Below are 15,341 nucleotides of genomic sequence, written 5' to 3'. Positions count from 1 at the left end.
TTCTGGGTTAGTGGAGTCTGTAACCTGAAGCGTATGTAACCTGAGGTACCACTGTACTCAGCTTTGGCTCAGCTTTGCCTGAGTGTGGGGGCTCTTCCCCATCTTTCCTAATATGGATTGCAACCTGGATTCAAACTATGGCCTCCAGCATGAGCTCTTCCATCCAGCTGATGCCCCCCCCCCCCGGTAAGCCTTTGTGCCTGGTATGTGACTGGCTGTTGAGTTTGGGGGTTGCCCACTGATGTTCTGACTGTGATCTGCTGCTGTGGCTGGGCTACTCTGAAAGAGTTTCCAGGGTGGATTCGAGTCTTTTGCCATGATTGGGGTTTTCCCCCCTGGAAATGCAAATGATGAATCAATATGATGCAGGGCCAACTAGGCTCAGTAGATTGTTACCTTGCTCCACCACCATCATTTGTGACCTTGTTCCCTTGGCCCTATACAAATTTTCATTCCTGGTCAGCATGTTCTACAAGAATATTACCTGTGGCTTCAACTTAACTTCTCTGTGCCTCTTCATTCTTTACACTCCTGTGCTTCTCCATCTCTTTGTCACCTGGGCTGGTTCTGAAAAGACTACACCTGAATGGCTCTTGCCCATTGGTGAATCAGCTGGCTATCCTTTCTTGACTTCATGCTTGACCTTACCTAATTATGTCAGTCTCCTCACTACAGCAGACATAGTAAGTTTATCTAAAAGAATATGGGTCAATTGTCTACCAGTGGACGTGCTGGTGACCATGCAAGAATATTTTGCTTCCGAGTGAATCCACGGGCAGAATTACAAGTCCATAATTCAAGAATGGCTCAAACCAGGTCACTAGCACAAACAAGATCACAACCAAGCACTTCATTCTTGCCTATAAAACTTTCTGACAGTAAGAGCTGTTCGGCAGTAGAACAGACTCCCACAAGAGGTGGTGGACTCTCTTTCCTTGGAGATTTTTAAGCAGAGGTTGGATGGCCACCTGTTATGGGTACTTTGCCTGAGATTCCTGCATTGATGGGGGTTGGACTAGATGACCCTCAGGTCCCTTCCAATGCTAATATTCTATGATTCTATACTTACCTCAGGGAAATAGTCCTGTGGGAACTTTTCTTTTTCCAGCATAGGTGTACTTTCTAATGTATCTGAGTAGATTTCCTTCCCCGTAACTTTTTTGTACTTCTTAGCTAGGAAGAAACAAGGAGCATTTAGAATACCTCTACCTCTTTCCAGTACGTTTCCCAGCACAATTCAAAGTATTGGTGCTGACCTTTAAAGTCCTAAACGGCCTCAGTCCAGTATACCTGAAGGAGCATCTCCACCCCCATCGTTCTGCCCGGACACTGAGGTCCAGCGCTGAGGGCCTTCTGGCGGTTCCCTCACTGCGAGAAGCCAAGTTACAGGGAACCAGGCAGAGGGCCTTCTCGGTAGCAGCACCCGTCCTGTGGAACGCCCTCCCACCAGATGTCAAAGAGAACAACAACTACCAGACTTTTAGAAGACATTTGAAGGCAGCCCTGTTTTGGGAAGTTTTAAATGTTTAATAGATTATTGTATTTTAACATTCTGTTGGAAGCCACCCAGGGTGGCTGGGGCAACCCAGCCAGATGGGCGGGGTACAAATAATAAATTATTATTATTGTTACTACCTCTGCAAAGAGGTTTTAACACACACAACAGAAGAAAAAAAGCAGACATAAGTACTAGATTTTGATGTTGCTGACAAATAATACCAAGTGAAGGTCTCAGAAGTTTTTGCTCAACTGATGTACAGCTGACACTCACGTTGTAAGAACTGTCCATGGTGAGGAAATTCATGTTCTCCATTTCATACTGATGTAGAGGGGTATATAGCTAAGCTACTCACTCTTTCATACCATGATCTGAAAGATGCCATGCATTTATGTCTGCAGTGTGCTACAACTTGTTCGTTGCTAGCTCCGAGATTTCAAAAAATGAAAACTAACTGTTTAGAGGGGAGTAAAAAGAAGATTCCGAGATAACAGTGCTTCTGCATCTGGGAATGCCACATAGCAGAGGTCATTATATGCTACATGTTACATTGTAAGTTACCGTATTTTTTGCCCTATAGGACGCACCATCCCATAAGGCGCACCTAGTTTTTTTGGGGGGAAATAAAAGGGGGGGAAATTATTTCCCCCCCAGGCGCGGGGCTGGGGCGGGGGAAGCCCCAGCTTCCCCCGACCCCAGCCCCCAGAACAGGCAACTCTCCGCAAGCCATGGGAGCCCAGCGCCGGGCTCCCGCGCCTTGCGGAGAGCTGCGCGAAGCCTGGGCGCGCTGAGCTCAGCGCGCCCAGGCTTCGGCATGCAGGCAACTCTCCGGAAGCCGTGGGAGCCCAGTGCTGGCTCCCACGGCTTGTGGAGAGCTGCGCGAAGCCTGGAGGGCGAGAGGGGTCGGTGCGTACCAGGCTTCAGCAAAAGCCTGCATTCACCCCATAGGACGCACACACGTTTACCTTTCATTTTTGGAGGGGAAAAAGTGCGTCCTATAGGGCGAAAAATACGGTATATGAAATTCCAAGGGCAAAAAAATTTAAAGAAATTCTTTCAGCCAATTGCCACTCATAGGATCACGGGGAAAAAATTAAACACCTGTTGTCTAGCATGGCTAAGACTGCTAAGTTCAACACAGCTTCCCAGCACAGGAAAAACCATGAGACAAGCCTTCTGAGAGATGTGGCATAAAGTGCCTGTATGTTTTATGAGTTTTACTATGCTGTTTTTTTAAATCTTTCCTTGCTTGCTAAAATTTGTCATTCGTTTTTTGGCTATAAACCGTATACGTTTGACCAATAACATTTTGATGACGCTAATGACAGAGGTGGTTTTAGGGTAGCATGAGTGGTGCTGTGCTGCAGGGGGCACAAAAGCCATGTTTTAGAATGGAGTGCACTAGGCAGCGGGGGCAGAATTTTAGTGCTGCACACAGGGCACCGCCAAAATTTGAGAGACCAAAGACCAGCACTGATGAAGATGCTGGGATGGTGCTTGTTACTGGTCACCCTCTATAGAGCGCCTTGAGATCCATGGAGGAAAGGTAAGACATAAATGTAATTAAATAATAAATAAATGGCAGTAAGGTGAAGGTTGAATTTGGTGATGGAAGCAATCAGGTACAAAATCCAGACTTAGCATTAAAACGTAAGTGCATGTATCGGGCATTTTCACAATTGACTTGATTAAGAGTGACCCGTATTATTGTTCAGCACCCATTAAACTGTTACAGGTGGAGAGACTGAGAGGACAGGCAAGTTAATCTCTCATTAACAAGTTCTCATATCAATGCTGCAATCTACATTGCCCCTTTTTTCAGGGATAAAAATATGCTACGGTGAATCCTCTGCATTATGTCTCGGGTTTTACTTTCACATCAAAAGGATGATGAGGATTTATGACCACTAAACCTTGAAACGCAACACTCACAGAACGGCTGTTTCCAATCCTTCACTGAAGACAGGCCTCTGCCTTCCCTACCCTCAATTACAAGAAAGCGGGCAATCTATCTTGGGTTACAACAAGAATAATGAAATTGAGACAATTGAGACAATTAGTTCACTTACAATTTCAATGATGTTTCAAATAAATGTGGTGCAAAAACGTAGAATGAATGTGACCTGTCTCAATAAGCTAAATGAAGCTTTTGATATATATATTTTAATATATATTAAAGTGAGAGAGCAGGCAACTTTCAAAATGTTGGGAATCACAGGAATACATTGGTGAGAGGACCAAAATTGGCCACAGTTTCTTGTCAAGTGTGCATTGAGAGGTAAACTTGGGTTTGCCCCATGTAAAGTGTGAAAATAGTCCTGGAAAAGTAATGTAGGCTGCTCCTTCTAATATGAGCAGAACAGAACACTGCAGTTCTGAACATTTCTATTCAGAGGTAAGCCTCACAGACTTAATTCCAGATAAGTGAATATTGTAGCTTCCACTTACCTTTAAAGTCAAATTGATAAATGTTTTTCAAGGATTCATGTAGAAAGTAAAAGCTTCCCAGTGCCTGTAAGAAAAGAGAAACCAAGTCAGCAAAACATAAAGAAACCACTCCCAAAAGCTTGAAACCTGAAAAATTATAAGTGTACAGAAAGACATAAAATCAATAAACTAAATTTTTTTTTAAAAAAAAATCCTTTTGGTATTTAAAGGCAGTATGATCCTTCAGAATTCATTTACTACTAATTGGCAAATGTCACTGGCAACAAAAACACGATTATACAACATACTTAAATATGCACCAAAAAACCCTTTAGGATTTCTAGGAGCTCATTCTTGAGAAGAAGCAGCGCCCAGGTAGCTGTATTATAGTCCTGGATATCTGGAGGAAGTGTTGAAGTGTATAAACCTGACTGTAAGGAGAAACTTAAAATTTTCAGGAAAAAATATTCTTTTGAATTCTATAACTATCATATGGAAGTTGACAACTGGACAATGAAAATGTGCCCTAACTATGGCCAAAAAAACTGGTATTGATGAATTGGAAGAACAAAACTATGGTTTCCTTTAACCAATGGGTTGAAGACATGACAGCACATACAACATATGAATGGATTGCTTATAGACACAGGCTTTCTTTGGGTAAATATACTGATATTTGGAATGAGTTTATACAGAATATAGAAGGTTATTATTAATCATTATTAGCATAGATAAGAACATTTATATATCACCATTTTTGCATTATGTTTCTTCTCTGTCCTTTTTTGGTCCGGTGCTCTGGCATGAGTGAGGGAGGAAGTTCCACAAATGTGAAGTCACCACAGAGAAGGCCCTGCCTCATGTCCTTTCCCTATTGGCCACCACTGCCCATGTGACAACAAACAGGGCCTTTCCTTGCTGATTTCAAGAGCAGGTATTTGGGAGGATAGATCCTTTCAAGAACATGTACCTGTACACGCCCATCAGAGTACTAGTGAGATTCCATGAAGACTGTAATGCAGAGCCTTCCAAACTGTGTGTCGTGACATGTTAGTGCGACAGCTGCAGTGCGTAGGTGTGTCGTGCAAACGCTCCCCGCCCGTCTCCCAGGGCTGGAAAGGGGTTAGTTTGACCTCCATCCAGTTTGCTAGTAATTTTGATGTGGCAAAATGATGCATGTCTAAAAAGTGTGTCCCCCAACATGAAAAGTTTGGAAAGCTCTGCTATAATGATTCTTCCTTCGGCTCCAGACCATTGTGCATGCAATTTCTGTGCCACATCACAGTGAACTCTGGCACAAAACTGAATGGAACACACAACAGTTTAGCAAATTCATCCAAAATCCTCAGGCAGATTCCTCACACGACAGTTCATTCTCTCCCCACCCCAAGTCTGCCAACTCTCTTTTGGGTGAAAATTGGCAGTGCAACAGCTTTGATAGAACAGGATCTATTCATGATCAGGTTATTACTTCCCTATTCCCTTTGGCAGCATCTTAAATTTTGCAGGAAAAACACCACCACCACCAGAGTTATGCAATATAGAATAGACAAAGCCTGAGCATAGGAATTCTCACTATGTGAATGAGTGCTAATATCAAATAAATCTCTGCAAGGAGGAGCCCTTCAAGAACATTGCTATTCAAAAAATTATCACTGTGATTCCTGGGACGTTAAAGGCCAGAGTATCATTAGTGTATAACCAGTAAGCAGCAGCTGCCTTTTATTAATTGCTAATGAAATTCTATTAAGATATTAAATATTCGGTGTCAGCCTTTTTATCTTGTACTACATTCTTCTTTTGTTACCATTCCGTCAATCTGCCCTTCTTCAGAACGGTTAACCTTGGAAGAGTCCTCCTTAAGAACGCCTGCTACTTATTTGCCTCCTCCGTGTATAAATGCATAATAAAAAAAAATAGGACGAATAATAATAATAAAAACCTGGCGCAAGCTGCCTGGGTCACCAGAAAGTGTACTCATCAATTAAAAGTGTGACAGTGTTTTCCGTTGGATGAACTAATATGTCAAGGAGATGGGCAGGACCTCATGTTTGTGCTTTTGACAAATCAGCAAATGTTTAATCTCTAGATGTGCAGCTTCTCATAAATAATGCAGCAATCAGTGAGCCAAAACTCTGCCTCTTCCAGAAGGGTGTCCCTGTCTTCCCACTCCCAAGATTTCTTCCCTTTGCTCATCCCCCCCCCCCCGCCCCTTAAGTCTAAAATAAAAACCACAATCGTCCTCTGGGTTGAAAGCATCACTCTCTTCCCTGCACATATCCCATCAGCATTGTGTCCATAAATCCGCAAGAGAGGTTAGTGGAGAAGCACATGCTCTGTGGTCCCCAAAACATTTCTTTTATCTTTAAATAAGTTCTACTCAGAGTAATCCCACTGAAATGAATGAACCTATGTTTAGTCATGTATAGTCACTTCAATTGGTCTACTCTGAATGGGATTAGCATTGGATACAACCCTTTGTCGCCTTGAAGCAGATCCCAAATGGTATTTGCCCCTCTCCACACTAGGACCAACAGAAATCTCCTCTCATCATCACCAATTCCTGACTTCCTCTATTACCTCACCCCCTTCATAGTGGGGCCTGGTGCAAGACACTTCACCTTGTTGGAGGGCAGGGTTCAATTCTGTTTCTGCCAGTCAGAATACAGTCGGACCTCCGCTTACATATCCCTCTGCTTACATAAACTTCGGGATACGTAAGTGGCAAACCAGGAAGTATATTTTCGGGTTTTTGCCGCGTGCACATGCGCAGAAGCACTCTACTGCCGACTGCCATGCGTGTGCAGAAGCGGTCTCTCTGGTTGCGAAAACCTCGGGATCCGGCCGGACCTCCAGAATGGATCCTGTGATGGGACGATGAGCTGCTTGTGTGTAAAATCCTAGTCCCTCAGAGTTTGGTCAAGTTTGCAAACCTCTGTCTGTAACGGAGCCCCTTAAACATGGCTCCGTCAGTCGCTGGCAGATTCCGACAGTGGTTGCTTTCGGAATCGCTTCCAACATAAAAGCTCCTTAACGGAAACACGTCTTCTGGACTCTCTGCGTGACAGTTTCCGGCGAGGAGTGGGTGTCCCTACAGGAGGTCCTGAAACCTCCCCACTGTTTTCGCTGGAAGTGTCTCTGAGCCATCCCTTCAGCTCCCTTTCCCTCAGCTCAGCTCCTCTCCCCCTACTGGTTCCCTCTTCAGCTGCTGAGTCTCTCCCAACCTGTGTGAGCCCTTTCACTTCCCTTCCTTCCGATGGCAGTTCCCTGACATCCACCTCCCCTCCAGGGCCCCCTTCATCCCCTCTCGCCCCCTCCTCTACGGGCGGTGAGGAGGCAAAACCCCGGAATGAACTTCCTTCATCTTCTGATGTCCCGAACACTTCTCTCCACCTGTTGCGGTTCCTGGTCTCGAAGTACTCCTCCTCCTCAGAGTCCATCTCCCCTTCCCCTTCCGATTCCGAGAATCCTTCCAACTCCTCCTCCTCATCGGTGGTCCCAAAGTATTCCCTCCGGAACCTCTCCACAGGCTGAGGTTTCCTTGGGAACCTTTGATGGAACGTTTCTATCAATACCTCGTCATTGATATCTTCTGCCATTACCCAAGTGTTTTCTGACTCCGGTTCTCCTTCCCACGCTACCAAATACTCCACCTGATCCCCCTTCCATCTGGCGTCGAGGATTTCTGCCACATGGCTGCTGCATTCCCTTTCTTCTATGACCGGTCCCCGAGTGGCCATCCCTTCTCGTCCCCCCTCATACGGTGACAGTAACGACCTGTGAAATACTGGGTGCAGTTTCATGTGGTTGGGTAACCGGAGCCTGAAAGCCACTGGGTTGACCTGTTGAATGACCTCAAAGGGACCCAATCTCCTGGGTCTTAATTTCTTACAACCTCCTTTGAACGGCAACCCTTGGGTTGACAGCCACACCCTATCTCCCACCCTTATGGTTTCACCTTCCCTTCGGTTCTTGTCTGCCTGCCTCTTGTATTCTTCCTTCGCCCTTTCTAAGTTGAGTTGGAGCTGACGATGGATTGCTTCCATTTCTTCTACAAAATGCTTGGCTGCCGGGACACCCCATCTCTCCCCTTCTCCCCCTGGGAAAGCCCTGGGATGACACCCATAATTGGCCAAGAAGGGGCTCATCCCTGTGGACACATTCTCGGCATTGTTGTAGGCAAATTCCGCCAGCGCCAACTTTTCTACCCAGTCATTCTCTCTGTCATTGACATAACACCTCAGGTATTGCTGGAGGACCCCGTTTGCTCTTTCCGCCTGCCCGTTGGTTTCAGGGTGCCGGGCAGTCGAAAAGTTGACCTCCACCTGCAGTAAGCTCATGAGCTTCCTCCAGAACCTGGAAGTAAATTGTTTTCCTCGGTCTGAGACCACCCTCAATGGCACCCCGTGCAACCTAAAAATGTGTTCTACAAATAACTTCGCTGTCTCTTCCGCCGTGACTGCATGCGAGCAGGCTACAAAGTGGCACATCTTTGTTAGTAGGTCTACCACCACCATGATGGCTGTTTTCCCCTTGGACTTCGGCAGATCAGTCATAAAATCTATCGACACTGCCTCCCAAGGTCGTTCTGGGGTTGGTAAGGGTTCTAATAGCCCCGCCGGTGCCCGCCTCTCCCCTTTGGCTCGCTGGCATTGCTCACACCCTCTTACATACTCCCGTACATCTTCCCTCACCTTAGGCCACCAAAATTCCCTGGTGACCAACCACATGGTTTTGTGTTGTCCAAAATGCCCCGCCGTGGGGCTGTCGTGCAACTGCTTGAGTACCCTCCCCCTTAAGTCTCCTTCAGGGATATACAGTGCCCCTTTGTAATACAAAGCTCCATTTCTTTCCTCGAAACCCCCTGGTTCCTCTCCCTCACCCCTAAGACCTCTGAGCTTATTCTGGGCGTATTCATCATTCTCTGTTTCCTCTACCAGTTCTCTTTGTCCCACCAATGCCGCCCCACACACCCAGCGGTCCTCTGGAATGACATGTCTCTCTTCGGGTGCTCCCTCCCCCTCCAAATATTCAGGTTTGCGTGAGAGAGCGTCCGCCCTAATGTTCTCTGGGCCTGGCACGTAACAAATCTCAAAGTTAAATTTGGAGAACTCCTGGGCCCATCTCACTTGCCGTTGGTTGAGCACTCGTGCCGTCCTCCAATACTCTAGGTTCTTGTGGTCAGTGCACACTTGCACCTTATGTTGTGCGCCAATTAGCAGGTGCCTCCATCTCCGGAACGCCTCATGAATGGCTAGTAGTTCTCGGTCATACACCGTGTAGTTCCTCTCGGATTTGTTCAGCTTTCGCGAAAAAAAGGCACACGGTCTCCACTCTGACTCCTCCTTCCCTGGCTGCAGAAGCACCGCCCCAATAGCTCTGTCTGATGCGTCAGTTTCCACTCTCATCGGTTTTTGTAAATCCACATGCAGGAGTTGTTGTTCCGAGGCGAAGGCCCTTTTTAGTTCCTCAAATGCTCGCTCCGCCTCCTCAGTCCAAACAAACTTCTTCTTACTGCTGAGACAGTCCGTAATGGGCGCCGTCAGGTGGGCAAAGTTTCGGATGAACTTACGATAGAAGTTCCCAAATCCTAGGAACCTCTGCACATCCTTCCTTGTTTTGGGTGTTTTCCATTCCAGCACCGCCTGGACCTTGCCGGGATCCATGGCCAATCCCTTGTCTGACAGGCGATACCCCAGGAATTCCACCTCCTTGGTATGAAACTGACACTTCTCCAGTTTCACCCACAGCTGGTTGGCTTGCAGCCTGCTCAACACTTCTCTGACGTCTCTCACATGCTGCTCCTCATTCTCAGAATACACCAACACGTCGTCTAAGAAGGCCACACAATTCTTGTAAAGCAAAGGCCCCAGGACGTGGTTCATAAACGATTGAAAGCACGCGGAGCCTCCTTGTAGGCCGAAGGGCATAACTAAATATTCAAATGCCCCCAAAGGGGTGAACATGGTGGTTTTCCATTCATCCCCCTTCCTTATTCGTATCAGGTTGTACGCCCCCCTTAGGTCCAGTTTAGTAAAAATCTTTCCCTTCCTGACCCTTGTCAAAATGTCGTCAATCCTGGGCATAGGGAAAGCCACTGGTTCTGACACTGCATTTAAGGCCCTGAAGTCACACACAAGCCTCGGCTTGTTCGTGTTTTTTTTATCCACAAAAAACACTGGGCTGCCCCCCACCGCCCTGGACTCTCTGATGAACCCTCTCTTCAGGTTCTTGTCAATGAACTCTCTTAGCTCCTGCATCTCTCTGTCTGACATGGCGTACAGCTTGCCTACAGGGAGCTGTGCCCCAGGGAGTAAATTGATTTGACAGTCAAAGGGTCTATGCGGGGGTAGTTGGTCAGCTTCCCTTTCGCTGAAGACGTCGCGGAGATCTGCGTATTGTCGTGGTACCTTCACGTTCTCCGTTACTTCAGTCCCTGCTAGGGTGGCTTGGGCCCCTGCCAAACCCTTTCCCTCTTTGCAGTGTTCTAAGCAATGTGCTGAACCAAAAGAAACCACTCTCTGATGCCAGCCCACCAGCGGATCATGTAACGCTAGCCAGCTCATCCCCAATATAATGGGAGCTCCTCCCAAGGTGGCCACATTAAACGCTATCAGTTCGGTGTGCCTTGCCACCTTCATTATCATTGGGACGGTCTGCAAGCTGACTTCTCCTCCCAACAGCTCCCTGCCATCGATCGTGGTCACCTGCAGGGGGTTGCTTAAAGGGATCGTCTGTATCTGGTGTTCAGCTGCAAACTCTTTGCTCATGAAATTGCAGGAGCTGCCTGAGTCCAACAGCGCCTTTATCTTTAGAGGGTGTCCGTTTGGCAGCTCTAGCGCCACTTCTATCACTAGGGCGGGTTTAGGAGGTTCTGGCGTGGGCACTTTCACTGCTCTTTGGCCTGGCTGCTGTGCCCCGACGGTGGCAGCCAGGCGTTGGCTTTTACTTGCTTCGGTATTTCTTCCTCTCTTCCCTCCACAGCTCCTACCATCCCTTGCCATTCCTTCCTCTGGGGGCAGACTCTGGCAAAGTGACCTGGCTGTTGGCAGAGATAGCATTTCCGGGCGCCTTTTCCCTCCTTCTTTCCCCCCTCACTGGGCTTTGAAACTGCGCGCGCGCGCGCTGTTCCGATTTCCATCGGCTCTGCCGGCGGGAAAGTTGGCTCTGGAATGTCTGGAATGCGGAACTCCTTCCAACGTTCCCCCTTCCCTTCCCGCCTCTCCAATGCTCTCGCCTCCTGGCGCGCTCCTATGGTCAGCGCTGATTTGGTCAGCTGGTCCATAGACTCCGCCCTGGGCGCCCGGGAAAGTTCGTCTTTCACAGCCGAAGAAAGCCCTTCTTCAAAGAGCATTTGAATGGGTTCCGCCGATAGATCCCACCCCAATTTATGGATCAACATGGTGAACTCAGTCCAGTACTCACGGACAGATCGGCTCCCCTGTTTGCAAGCCATTAACTGTCTGCGGACCACTCCCTGTTCAATATCGCTGGAAAACATCAGATCCATGGCGCGAAAGAACTTCATCGTGTCCTTTAGGACGTCACTATTCGCTGCCATCAGGGGTCTAACCCAGTCTCTCGCCCCCTTTTCAAGATGCCCAATCACGAAAGCCTCCACAGCTCCTACCATCCCTTGCCATTCCTTCCTCTGGGGGCAGACTCTGGCAAAGTGACCTGGCTGTTGGCAGAGATAGCATTTCCGGGCGCCTTTTCCCTCCTTCTTTCCCCCCTCACTGGGCTTTGAAACTGCGCGCGCGCGCGCTGTTCCGATTTCCATCGGCTCTGCCGGCGGGAAAGTTGGCTCTGGAATGTCTGGAATGCGGAACTCCTTCCAACGTTCCCCCTTCCCTTCCCGCCTCTCCAATGCTCTCGCCTCCTGGCGCGCTCCTATGGTCAGCGCTGATTTGGTCAGCTGGTCCATAGACTCCGCCCTGGGCGCCCGGGAAAGTTCGTCTTTCACAGCCGAAGAAAGCCCTTCTTCAAAGAGCATTTGAATGGGTTCCGCCGATAGATCCCACCCCAATTTATGGATCAACATGGTGAACTCAGTCCAGTACTCACGGACAGATCGGCTCCCCTGTTTGCAAGCCATTAACTGTCTGCGGACCACTCCCTGTTCAATATCGCTGGAAAACATCAGATCCATGGCGCGAAAGAACTTCATCGTGTCCTTTAGGACGTCACTATTCGCTGCCATCAGGGGTCTAACCCAGTCTCTCGCCCCCTTTTCAAGATGCCCAATCACGAAAGCCACTCGTGATTCCTCGTCAGGGAATTCATCAAACTGCAGATTGAGGGCATATTGCATCTCTGTCCGAAAGCCATGATAGTCTTTGGGCTCCCCCCCAAACTTCTGCACCAATCCTGGTACCTTTCTGACGAGCTGGGTGTCTTTCCCCTTTTTGTCTGCATCCTGAGCCCTCCTCTCCTCAAGCCTCGCCGTCTGCAGCGCTAGCTGGACCTCCAACACCCGGTACCTTTCTTCCAGGCTTGGACCCGCTCCAGCTCCTGCTTCTCCGGTTCCGGCTGGGTTGCTCATGATGCCTTCTCCTGCACAAGCTGCTCACGAAGACTGTCGGAATGCTGTGATGGGACGATGAGCTGCTTGTGTGTAAAATCCTAGTCCCTCAGAGTTTGGTCAAGTTTGCAAACCTCTGTCTGTAACGGAGCCCCTTAAACATGGCTCCGTCAGTCGCTGGCAGATTCCGACAGTGGTTGCTTTCGGAATCGCTTCCAACATAAAAGCTCCTTAACGGAAACACGTCTTCTGGACTCTCTGCGTGACAGTTTCCGGCGAGGAGTGGGTGTCCCTACAGGAGGTCCTGAAACCTCCCCACTGTTTTCGCTGGAAGTGTCTCTGAGCCATCCCTCCAGCTCCCTTTCCCTCAGCTCAGCTCCTCTCCCCCTACTGGTTCCCTCTTCAGCTGCTGAGTCTCTCCCAACCTGTGTGAGCCCTTTCACTTCCCTTCCTTCCGATGGCAGTTCCCTGACAGATCCCATCTGCAACCGGAGGTACCACTGTACAGGGTTTGATGGACCAGTGGCCTGATTCTGTATAAAGCAGCTTCACACAAGTTTAGAAGCTACTAAAAATTTCCCAATTGGGTAGGACCTAGAAGTTTAGCTCAAAAAACTGCTTACAAACTGTATGTGTATTAGGAGGAGTTCACAGTAAAATACAATAGAATTTCATGAGGACTTAATAAACACAAACTGATGTGGAAATGTGGAAACTCGAAGAAGAAGAAGAAGAAGAAGAAGAAGAAGAAGAAGAAGAAGAAGAAGAAGAAGAAATGGACAGAAACCAAAGTTGACAGATTCACCCAACTCCACACAGAAAGACTGAAATAGAACTTTCTAAGTTCTGTTGCAAAAAACAAAATCCTTTGCCAATAGCACATTGGGCTTATTTACAAACAATATCCCCCCCCCCCCATTTTAATTACTATTATTTTCTAGTGCCAGTTTAAGGTCTGGATTCTTCTTCTTATTTTGTTTTTCAACATCTGAGTGAAACACATTTATTTCGATATAACTTTCATTAACTTTCAAGTATGGTTGACAGTTATTGAATTTCAGTTTTTATAAGACAATTCCATTCTGCTGAATTGGCATTATCGTTTCTAAGCTCCTTAATCACATTTCTCAAAATATACAGTTGCCACAATTTCTTAGCAGAGAGGAGCTGGAAGAGCCCCATCATTTGCACAGTTTTATCAATCGAGGAAGCAGATTTACCTGGTATGCATGGATTTGCTCTCTCCAATGAAACAGAGCAGCCCATACACACCGCAGCTGCTGGTCCATATTTAAGTGTTGGCAGGGTGCTATGGAATATGGACTCTACCATATATATATATATATATGGTAAAGTAGTACATATATCCACACAGACATGAAACCCATGGGAACTGACCTGGACCCTGGGATCACCATCTGAGGCCCTTCTTCATATGCATCCTCCATGAGAGATCTGGATGGTGGCAACACAAGAAAGCTCTCCTCAGGGAGGTTCACCGGGTGCATTACATATCTGGGCTGAGGTGTTGTTGGGGGAGGGGGTTGTTTCTGCTGGATTTTTCTGTCTTTATTTAGATTTTGTTGTGATTTATGTGGAAATTGTTTTGCATTTTTTAATGTTTTATTTATTTATGACTACTTTTTCTCATGTTGTAGTTTGATACCTATTTTTTCAAAGCTGCCTTGAGCATGGTTTGAACTGTGAGAAGGCGGCATATAAACAAAATCATATGTGTTTATATATCTTTAGGCTGCAGGGAAAAACATTCCTCTTCTCCCAGACCTTTGGCTAATTAAACAATCTATGGCCTTTTAAACAGTGTGTGTGTGTTGTTTTGTTTGTTTTTATATTATGTATGTTTGTGTTTTTATATTATGAACCACCCCGTGATCCTCAGGTGAAGGTTGGTATAAATTTAATAATAATAATAACGACAACAATACACGTATCTAAGCAGCAATCAGTATTTACCCAGAGCATTCCAACAGTAATATGCTGGAGTTCATTCAGTCGTCCAATTAAGCTCAAAGGAAATTTTCAGCATGGCAAGCATATTTTGATACTATTTTGTGGGGGTGGGGAATCCATAGCTAATAACTGCCATACCAATAATGACTTTCACGATATGGAAATGTTATTCTGAGAAAAAATGAAAATATCTATGAAGTCTAAAGGCAACCGTGTCTACTTAATTGTTAATTAGATGCTGATCTATGGGTCATTTCACTTGTGCAAATTTAACAACTACACGGAAGTACTTAAAGTAAAACGTTTAAATAATCACCAGGGAGAGTAAACATTCACCGCACACAACCCTCATTGAACGTGCTAAAGCTAATATTGCAATTATGAAGAGTGCCTTAAATAAATGTAAAATAAATTGCCAATGGCGACTCAGAAAGTGTAATTCATGTAGTCATAAAATCCATAATTAGCTCTAATGAATATTTAAAGTCAAAGTGCAACTTAACTTTTTCAATGTTTAACCTACTATATCAATATAGCTCAAGGAATCCATTTGTCATGGAAAATGACAGCATCTGAATATTAATTAGCATAGGTCACTGCTGACAGGAAGTCCTTATCTCTTGCCAGTCCTTTTGACTATAGCGTGTGTCACCAGTATGTTTGTCACGTCTGATATTATTGATTACCTGCCTTTTTGGCCAAAAACAATTAAAAGAGGAGTTTTTTTGTTTTGTTTTTGTTTTTTTACATATTTATAAACCTGACTGTCGAGAGCACTTATTTTTCCATTAGAAAAATGTAGTCTATTAGCTGCCATATTTCAGTCTGAAGAGCAACAGCAAATGAGGAGCCACAATAACTCTGGATATCATGACAACATTTTTACATAAAAGCATTCATTTACTGGTTAGTGGTTTCTTTTCT

The 15,341-nt window shown here is 46.3% G+C and overlaps 1 protein-coding gene across 4 annotated transcripts in view; it reads right to left on the bottom strand.

The window, feature by feature from the left end:
• Positions 1–15,341, bottom strand: part of INPP5A (inositol polyphosphate-5-phosphatase A) — a 232,379-nt gene that overhangs the window by 99,875 nt on the left and 117,163 nt on the right. For all 4 annotated transcript variants that reach the window (XM_081007209.1, XM_081007211.1, XM_081007210.1 and 1 more), the window contains exons 5-6: positions 3,947–4,010; positions 1,070–1,173 (exon numbers count right to left, since the gene is read on the bottom strand). In XM_081007209.1, the coding sequence (XP_080863335.1) occupies positions 1,070–1,173; positions 3,947–4,010 (168 nt within the window). The remainder of the gene's footprint in view (positions 1–1,069; positions 1,174–3,946; positions 4,011–15,341) is intronic.

Source organism: Podarcis pityusensis (assembly GCF_964106645.2).
Source record: "Podarcis pityusensis genome assembly, chromosome: 5".
NCBI lineage: Eukaryota > Metazoa > Chordata > Lepidosauria > Squamata > Lacertidae > Podarcis > Podarcis pityusensis.
The sequence above is the reverse complement of the archived record's forward strand: the minus strand, read 5'-3'. Positions and strand labels throughout refer to the sequence as shown.